The sequence below is a fragment of the Corapipo altera genome, unplaced genomic scaffold (assembly GCF_003945725.1).
Source record: "Corapipo altera isolate COAL_440 unplaced genomic scaffold, ASM394572v1 57, whole genome shotgun sequence".
In the NCBI taxonomy this organism is placed as follows: domain Eukaryota; kingdom Metazoa; phylum Chordata; class Aves; order Passeriformes; family Pipridae; genus Corapipo; species Corapipo altera.
This window is the reverse complement of record NW_020884905.1, coordinates 590,098-599,460: the sequence shown is the minus strand read 5'-3', so window position 1 is coordinate 599,460 and position 9,363 is coordinate 590,098. Positions and strand designations below refer to the sequence as shown.

General features: G+C 36.9%; 1 protein-coding gene and 1 long non-coding RNA gene across 7 annotated transcripts in view; one reads left to right on the top strand and one right to left on the bottom strand.

Moving 5' to 3' along the window:
* LOC113951083 overlaps positions 1 to 3,107 on the top strand; it is a 159,668-nt gene extending 156,561 nt beyond the window's left edge. The window contains exon 9 of the long non-coding RNA XR_003529030.1: positions 2,415 to 3,107. This is a non-coding gene — a long non-coding RNA (uncharacterized LOC113951083). The remainder of the gene's footprint in view (positions 1 to 2,414) is intronic.
* The window catches only part of COL11A1 (collagen type XI alpha 1 chain), a 133,970-nt gene that overhangs the window by 5,736 nt on the left and 118,871 nt on the right, over positions 1 to 9,363 (bottom strand). For 5 of the 6 annotated variants that reach the window (XM_027651641.1, XM_027651640.1, XM_027651643.1 and 2 more), the window contains 9 exons: positions 8,498 to 8,551; positions 7,997 to 8,104; positions 7,858 to 7,911; positions 4,944 to 4,997; positions 4,106 to 4,213; positions 3,461 to 3,514; positions 3,336 to 3,371; positions 3,179 to 3,232; positions 2,117 to 2,366 (listed from right to left, as the gene is read on the bottom strand). In XM_027651641.1, the coding sequence (XP_027507442.1) occupies positions 2,117 to 2,366; positions 3,179 to 3,232; positions 3,336 to 3,371; positions 3,461 to 3,514; positions 4,106 to 4,213; positions 4,944 to 4,997; positions 7,858 to 7,911; positions 7,997 to 8,104; positions 8,498 to 8,551 (772 nt within the window). Of the gene's footprint in view, positions 1 to 2,116; positions 2,367 to 3,178; positions 3,233 to 3,335; positions 3,372 to 3,460; positions 3,515 to 4,105; positions 4,214 to 4,943; positions 4,998 to 7,319; positions 7,429 to 7,857; positions 7,912 to 7,996; positions 8,105 to 8,497; positions 8,552 to 9,363 lie in introns of those variants that run through there. The other variant, XR_003529028.1, reaches the window with a different exon arrangement.

The window sequence follows — 9,363 nt, the reverse complement described above, 5'->3', positions numbered from 1 at the left end:
TACGACAGATTAGTGGGAGGGGGAGACCTTCAGGCTCTGGGTGCCAGCCCATTACCTGGAAGGTGAATGCTCTTCCCCCCTGCCCCCACCATGTGGCCCGACGACCCTGTAAGGAGCTCACACAGACCACCAGGGAGGGATGGACGAAAGAGGAAGTTTATTGTGGGGTAGGGGTTTATAAGGCTTTTAGGAGGGTCAAAAGGGGACCAATCACAAGTTCAGGGTCACATAGAAAAAACCAATCAGGTAAAAAGTCAACAACCAATAGGAAGGGGTTAACAAGGACCAATAAGAAACACCTCAGGACACCTTCCCAGGACACTCCTGTATGGGAGACAAGTCCCTCACAGGGGGTGTCGGGAAGAAGGGGCAATGACTTTGCAAAAAAGCAAAAGCCATTTTGAAAACTGTTTAAACCACATTAAAAATTTCTGTTTCTATAACATTTGAGCTGTTTTCTTTTTCTTCACTAGTCCATCTCTGACAGGACTTCTTCCATCCTACATATGGCAAACCCACTGCCACAGTTATCTGCATAAAAAGGTGTGTGCTCGGGGCTTGGTGGGGTTGTAGCTGGCACAAGTACCTAAAGCTTCCACTGAGAGAGATTTACCTCACACAAAGACCTTTTCACTCCTGGGTTATGAAGATGCAGTGCTAGTGAAACTAGTGAAGGCTGGGCATGAAAGAGAGTGCAGTCCATCCAAGGTCCATTAAAAGTCACTGCTTTTTAAAATCTACTATTCTAATTATAATGATGATTTCTGTGTTGTGGGTTCTTATCTCCAGATATTTCCCAAGCAGGACAGTCATTGATTTTCTGACACTACAGGTCTAATCCCATTTCAAACAAATAGTGGAGGTTTCAAAGAGAAATGACAAATCCTTTCATCAGTTCTGTCTTCTAAATATAGAATATAGACAAAGCATTTATGGGATTTAAAAATTCTGTTGATTTAGGCTGTATTTATTGAAAACAGTCTTTCCTATCTGTAAGTCTTGTCCCTGGAGAATTTTGTATTTTAATGAATACATTTGCTTTTATTTTAACCAAAATAAGATTACTTTTATATGAAGGCTCCAAATAAGAAGCAAATACTGGTAAATGAAGAAGGTGATTGTGTTCTATAAAAACCATTCCCTATTATGGAGGGTACTGAATTGTAAAATATGTACTTTTCATATAGCACATACTCTGCTTAACTACTCCTCAAGGCGACCATCTGTTCTTATCTATCTTGAACAAAAGCAATAAAATATTATTAAACTGTCAAAATCCATTTTTCCTCCCATTTAAAAACAGAAAAATATTGCTTTGAACTGGGAAAAATATCCATTGCAATTGAAAAATATATGAAAGGATGAAAATGCTGTGAAGGCTGGCTTTCATTTAAACCTTTTCAGAGGGGTAAACTCAGTTATAAAAAAAAGAAGAAAAGAACAAAGCATAATAAAATCAAGATAGTTCTTCAGAACATTGTGTCTTGTTCATACTACTTTGCATTTTATCATGCTAGTACTTGGTAGCATTAAGCAGTATCAAAGAAACTTTGCTGACTGATATAGAACAAACAGTGGTGGTGCAGTAGAACAAATTATTGTTTCTAAAGGTAAAAGAATAGTAAAGTTTTTGAGAGTCATAATTGATAATAAATCTCCTATGATAGCAATGCTGTTTTATATTATTATGCTAAGCTAAAGTATACAGCTACTAAAATAATTACCGTTAATTTTAAAAGAAGCAATTAGCTGTCCCAGCATGCTGACATTTGTGATTTTACTTTCCATTGATCTAAACAGCATCAGTCTTTCATCACACTCCTGCTTGGATTGTCCTGGAAATGTAAGGCCCGCCTTTCAAAACAACAACTGTTTTTTATTTAAAAAGTTTTAACCCTAAAACCAGATCAGGTTATGTGTTTCAAGAATTTTGGCTTTTACCAAAAGAACATCTCTTACATTTTTTAAAGTTTTGTACCTGTAAAAATGGATTCAACAAGACTGTATTTGTTGAACAACTGTATTACCCATCTCCCAGTAATTAATTATTCTGCCAAAGTATCTTGGCAGACCATAAGCTCAGCCTTGTCTCCTCTGCCATGCAATATTAACATACCATCTGGGAAGTCTGGGTGACAGAGTTGCAAGTCTTTGCAGGTTCGGGCAGGGTTATTCTGAGTGCCCATTGGGTACTTCATGTGCTCAATGTCTTGCTTCAGCGAATTCAGTGAACCAAAGATCTCTTCCATGCCATCGGAATAATCCAGAATATTATCACCAGCATCAGATAACATATAATCAGGAGATCTTCTTGTCTTCTTGGGTGACTGGATTGGCAGTGGCTGGATTACCTCACCCGGAGGGCCCTGAGTAGAAAGCAAAAGATCTGATTATCTTTTCTGTTTGTTTTTCAGCTGAGGAAGACCACAGAATGTGGCTTGGAGATGCCTTGAATAGGCTTTCTTCAAAGTGTTTATTTCTTTATTTTGCTTAATTCCTTCAGATTTATACCTGTGTGTTTTGATTTACTGGCAAAAAAAAAAAAAAAAAGATTGTAGAAGCCAAACCCTTGTTGTGCTCTAAACTCATCTCACTACATTGCTGTTTGGGGAAGAGTGTGTTGCCCTCACAAGACAGTGTAGAACTGACTTGCAGTTACCTCTGTATCCCTGACAATTCCCTTGAGCACAGACATAGTCTGTGAAAACTGTGGATCTTTCCTGTGATAAAACTTCAAAATTCCACTTGGGGTCTATGAAGCAATATTTAATTTCAAGAAATTGAAACACTTCATTCAGATTTGGACTCTTTTCATTTTATATTATTATGATATGAAAAATAGTGGAAACAGAGGAATATCACCAGAGGAAACTAGTATCATTCTATTTTCTGTGCTTCAATACACACCTTAAATAATTATTCCATGAGGGTTTTTTGTTTGTAGGGGGCATATAGGGGGGTTTTGGGTGTTTTATTTGGGGAGGTGTTTGTTTCACATTTCTAATGGACTTTGCAGTGCAGACATGTATTTCTGTGTCTGGGGATCTGTGAAAAATGATTCCCAAAAAATTAATTTTCAAACAATCATTATTATTTTAGTTCAAAAATGCTGGGTTTTACCCTTGTCAAAACAGGGGGATTGTGTCAATGTAATGCCAAGATAAGAATTCTTACTTACTGGAGGACCAGGTGGACCAGGTAACCCACTGTCACCCTTTTGACCAGCAGGACCCTATAAAGCAATGAAAGAAATGCAGTGTTGGCCATGCTACACAATGTTTAAAAATAACACACAAAACTTAAGTAAAAGAATAAAAAATAGGAGAATTACTCACGCTGGATCCTTTAGAACCCTTTGGACCCTGGGGACCCTATGGACAAGAACATATAACTATAGTTGGAGTGTATTGAACACAATGTGGAAGTGTTTTGAGCAGGAGGACTAGATGAAATTACTTACAGGTAAACCAGGAGGACCAGGGGGTCCAAGTGGACCAGCAGGACCAGAAATTCCCTAAAAATGAATAAGAGAATAAGCACAAAACTAAAGTATCCTACATACTGCAGTGGATTAAAAATGAATGTCTATGAAAAAGGTAGTCCAACTAAATGTCCAACTCTGATGAGTTTTGATTTAGGCCATTTGCTAGGGGCCAAAAGAGTTTGCAAATTTAAAATATTATCTGACGAGTTGCTTGTAGTTGTTCTTACACTGCAGTCACAACTGTGTTCCTCTTCAAACTGGTTTGGAAAGCTCACTTTTTACATAGTGTCTTAATAACAAGGAGAAAGAAAGCTACTTTGAGTCGTGCAGTTAATAACCATGATGAGATTGGTGCTGCTAGTTTTATCTTGTCCCTAACTTGCGTTATGTGTGTATAGTGTGGTGTATGTGTTTTCTTCCATTTTCTCAAACATTCTATAATCTCATTTTAAGCTGTTTAATTTCACTGTGTTTGTACGATGCCTAAGAAAGTTGTAACCTCTGGCAGGAGGCTCTGGGTGTTAAATGTTTATAATAACTTTGTCTTTCAAAAGAAAGCCTGGAATATGTACTCCTTGCTTGTATGGAACTTGAATGGAAACACAAATGCCTTGTACTCACTGCGTCACCCTTGGCTCCAGGAGATCCCTGTGGGCCAGGAAGACCCCTATCACCCTTTTCACCCTGTTCTCCTGGAGGTCCAATCAGGCCAATCAAACCAGGATGTCCCTAAACAAGATTGAAGACAATATAGTTAAAACTCAATATACATTAGAATAAATGTGTTTTGCAGACATGTAGATTAAACCTTTCACATGCTATTGCTGTTGCTTGACAACAATAAACCTGGAAACAAATTATTCTAAAAACATATTTGTTGTCGTTAGATGGCCTTTTAAACTTTATTTGCAAGTTGTGACTGCTTATTTAGTGAAAGATCCAAGTGCAAGATAGTCCTTACTGAAACTGATACAGAAATAACAATACCTGTGGGTACAAATTTCATAGCAAATTTCACATTTATATGCTATAAGCATATCATAGAGTTGCACATTTGTTCCACATGTGATATAGCTGTATAAACAGCTGATCCAAGGAGATAAAAACCCCCTAAAATTCACAAAGTACAGTCATATTCATATCCCTTTCTCTACAGTTTTTCTCTGATTCACAAGCAATCAATAAATTTTTGTGACTCCATTAGAAAATGCTACCCCAGATGTCTCAAAAAATTATTTAAAAAGGAAGTATTATAGCTTTTAAATATATATATATTGTTGTTTTAAAATAAAAATCTCCAATGTTTGGTATTTCTACTTACTTCGTTCTTGTAAAACTGACAGTTCTCTTTACATCAATATCTTTGGGATTTTCATTGCAAGGACAGATCATGTGGTCAATACACAGGCAGTAATCTTTTTCTTCCTATTACAAAGGCACAAACAATGCTAAAGCATACCTTCTCTCCTTTGGAACCTGGATCTCCTTTCAGTCCAGGCAAGCCAGGTGGACCCTAAATAAATCAAGGGAAGTAATGTTAAAATAAGTTTTAACATACTGCACAGATCATGTTTTCTTGAAATATTATTAAAGGCAGTGCGAATCAAAGTGCATTTATGTGCTTTGTAACAGTTATATACTTATTTAATCAGAGTACAGTGGTTGATGGTAGTGATTCATGGAATGTGATTTACAGCCCAAAATAAAGTTGAAATGTATGTTTAAAAAGGCAAATTGATGCTACTGTGGTATTTAAATTTCTTTATAACTAGAAATCTAGAAAGGGTTGTATGATTAGAAATCTGTGAAGCCGAGGGCCAACTAAATTCTTGATTTGTGAAATCTTCAGATGTTTATAAGAATGGCAGTACTGGTTTTGAGTAATTTGTACAGAGTGGGATGAAAAATTCAGGCCAAGCAGTGCATATGCAAGAGGCATTAATTTCTCAGGGGCTATTAATCTCACCCTGAACATGTATACATTAGGTGTAGAGCTGCTAGACTTAGTCAGTCTCTCCTCACTGCAAGTCTCCTGGTGGCAGTGGACATCTGTGAAATTCTGATATGGATGGCAGTAATAAGTGACCTTTCCAACCTGGCACGGTTTCAGCAGTGCCATAACACTTCATGTACAAAATGTTATTCACTGCGTATGCTTTCCATCTCCACTTCAGGATATCACCAGATGCAAAAGCCTAGGCAAATACATAATTCATGAAAGAAATGTGAAATTTTTAAGCTTTTGGAATACAGAATCAGACTTTTCACCTGCAGTGTGTTGTGCTCTACTGCAAATCAGCTTTCATATTCTTCTTCTGATAGCAATCTGCTGCAGAGGATGGGAGGGGAAGGAGGGAGACCTAACCTCAGCATCTTTTACATATAAATTTTACTTTCTTAAAATCCAAAATTAAGTTGCAGCAATGTATTGAAAAAAGTTCTTGTTGCACTGACAGGAAGTCTGTGCATTTGGGAGTATATAGTTCATTAATATACTCAGCTTCAGATTTGAATTGAATATTTAAGCTCTCAAATATTGGAAGAGAGATCTTTTGATGATGTATTTGGAGGCTTCTATGGACTGACATGTGGGAAAAGGATGCTTGTTATTGCAGAATAATTGTTCATTGGCTTTTAGATTTCAGCACAGAATTGTAAGTGAGGACATCAGTTTTTAGTTCCCTGACTCGTACCCCATGCATTTTATCTGTAAGCTAACCACAAAATTTAAAAAGTGTGGTGGTGGTCCCATCATAAACTCTTTATGAGAAGCTGAAAGGAAAAGGATTCCTTGTGCATCTTCTCTCTATTGTTCCCAACGTCTGACTTACAAACAATATATTATCCATGAGACTTTAGAAAAAATTAGAATGTTAAAACAAAGGGCAACAAAGAGATGTAATGTAAAGCTTCATCATTGCATTATTTGCTCATTATTGTTTTCTAAAGGACAGAGAAAAATGAAATTAAATGTAGATGCCATTGTAATAGCATCTATAATTATATATACAGAAGTTATCAATGCATATATCTATGTACCAAATCACTGTTCATTGGAAAAAAATCTTTCTGGTGTGAGGGGCATAAAAATATATGTGCTGAAACTCTTTGCTTATAGGTTAAGAGGTTGCATGTTTTGAACATTTTCGGAAATGTAAATAGTTATTCAAATACTTGCATCCATAAAAGTTACTCAGTCAATGAAAGAAAAGGCAATTGCTCATGTCCACATGTGCACATGAAAGTGAAAGACAAGTTTATGGTAAAAGTCTTGATTTATGCAGCATTTCAGTTTAAATTCCACTTTTTTTTTGTTATTGTTCGATTTTTATATACTGTAGAAGTCTGATATGAAAATTTCATAGCTGATGTTCAGATCCTGAATTCTCACAGGAGAGGCAGGAATGCTCTTGGAAAGATTTTGACTTCAGGTGTGCAGCTTAAGTGTAAAACCTTTCAGTATTAAGGCTACCTAAGGACCTGTATCCTCTAAGTCCATATAGGAGAAGAAACAGAAGATTTCCTTCCCATTTCCTACTCAACAGCTTTCCTTTTCCCTCTTAAGAGCCACACTATTTCTGAAGTAGAGGATAGGCCCTTATTGCCCTGTTCTCCTACAGTAATCCAGTATATTCTGGCTGAAATAACAGAGCAGATTTTATTTAGTATGTGGTAACACTTGTATATTTTTTTCCATCAAACTCTTAACAGTCCATATTTTGTTTCAAAGCTTTTTATTCCCAATTTGGGACTCTACTTTGATGACAGAGGTGAACTTGACCTCAGTGACTTTGGAGAGTGAGGGATATGAGATCTTTTCACTAAATTGGAGCACCTTTGCTTGACATGTGAAGAATTAACCTGCTGGCCATGTAGTTCAGACTTTAATTTTTTCTTTGGTAGAAGTGTCTTTTTGTCCCTACTTCTGATTTATATTTTTTTTTCTCTAAGGAACAGATATGATCTAAACTTTTGCCCTAGGAACAACAATTTCCTAAAACTAGCAGTCATTAAAACGAATGGATGTACAAAATTTACCACTGCTTTGCTGATGAGGGGACAGAAGTAGATTTTTTTATTTTAAGCTTCTTTCATTTTATTTTGATTTTTAATTCTACTCAGAATTTGGTTTCACACTGTCTTATTCCACTTTCTACCTGGTCTGACTCAGCAGCATTCAGCACAGTTGCCTACTGAAGTAGAGCAATAAAATTTGAAGGCAGTTGTGTATCAGATTTTACCAGCACAGAATAGTAGCAACTTTGTGCTAAGAACTGACTTTTCATTTTCCTGTAAATCCACAGGTACATTAATGGTAAGCTTTATTAGTATAGTGCTTTTTCTGTTCTGACCCTGAAAGGAAGGGAACTCACCAGAGGTCCAGGAGGGCCATCCTGACCTGGTGCTCCAGGTAGGCCTTGTTCTCCCTAGAGAAAACACAGAGTTTGCTTTACCAGAGTAGATAGAAGAAATGAGATATTTAAAATATTATTATGTGTTCCCATTACTTACCACAGGGCCAGGAATGCCCCGGAGACCCTCTGGGCCAGGTTTTCCAGCAGGTCCCTGTGGACCAACTGGACCAGTTTTTCCAGGAGCCCCTTCTGCACCAGGTTCACCCTAGAAAAAACATAGTGGGTCAGAGAGGGAGAGGCAGCTTGGCACTGCAGGGATAGACAAGATGCAAAGTGAGAGCAGAGTTTCCTTGTTCTGTTTGTTAAAAGCCAAACCAGTGTTCTGCACAGGACAATTCCCTGTAATTCCTTCATATGAAGATGTGGTGCCAGTGAAGCACGTTCACCTTGCCTTTTGCAGGGGTGAGCTACATTGGGCCTGCCCGGGGGAGACTCCACTCCATTGTGTATTGCTGCTAATTCTGGGTCTTCATTTGGATTTCACACTTTAGCTATTATTACTTTGGTAAGTTGCACGCTCAGTGCGTGATAAGCAATTTACTTTTAATTTATAAATAGTTTATATTTCCACGCATCTAAAAAAGTCTTCAATGATTACCTTTGCACCTTTTTCACCTTGTCTGCCTTCAGCACCAGTTGCTCCAGGAGGTCCCTATAAAACATGGACACTGAGCTCATAATCTCAGTTTTTTCAAATATAACCAGTGAAAAAATCTGGAAGTGTAATTTCCACTGTATTAATAAGTAGCAAATGCTTACAAAATAACATTAAGTTTCTTTCTTGACATTTTATTCATAGGATAAAAAAATACCAATCTGTCACAGCAGCTCTTTTTCCCTTATAAAATTTCCTGGGTTTTTAGAATATCTGAAAGAATATGCATTGCCTAACACATCTGACATGATGAGGTTCAAATCAAACCAAAGAAATAGCTTGGAAAAAAAATTAAAACAGGATATAAATGGAAGTGAACAATACAAATTTATACATACAATAATGGTTTTAAACTCGCTTTGCATTGACTTCTATCTATTTGCTGTAGTTTATCCAAAAGGGCCTGTCATTCTATAGTGCACAGAATGACAAGTACTTCTTTATTCTCTAAATCAGGGATGGGCTCAGTAAGCAGCCTAATTACATTTGGACAGCCAAAAATCCACTAAATATGAAAGTGAAAAATAAAAAGACCTTTTTCTCCTCCAAAACATCAAGGGCTGATTTTTAGGTCAGGTAATTAATATTCATAGCTTCAGTCATGAACAGAAGCAGTGTCTAGGATCTAATCTACTCTTCTGAAAATGGTTCTCTTATATGTACTTAGTTTAGAAAAGATGCACTCAAGATAATGGACCAACTGTTCTCCTACAAGGTTAATTTTTAGCCTGGGAAATGTCTTTATTACAAGTAGCTATTTCTATAAATCCTAAGACTCATCTGTTCATTAATGCAACAAGCAGTTTGTT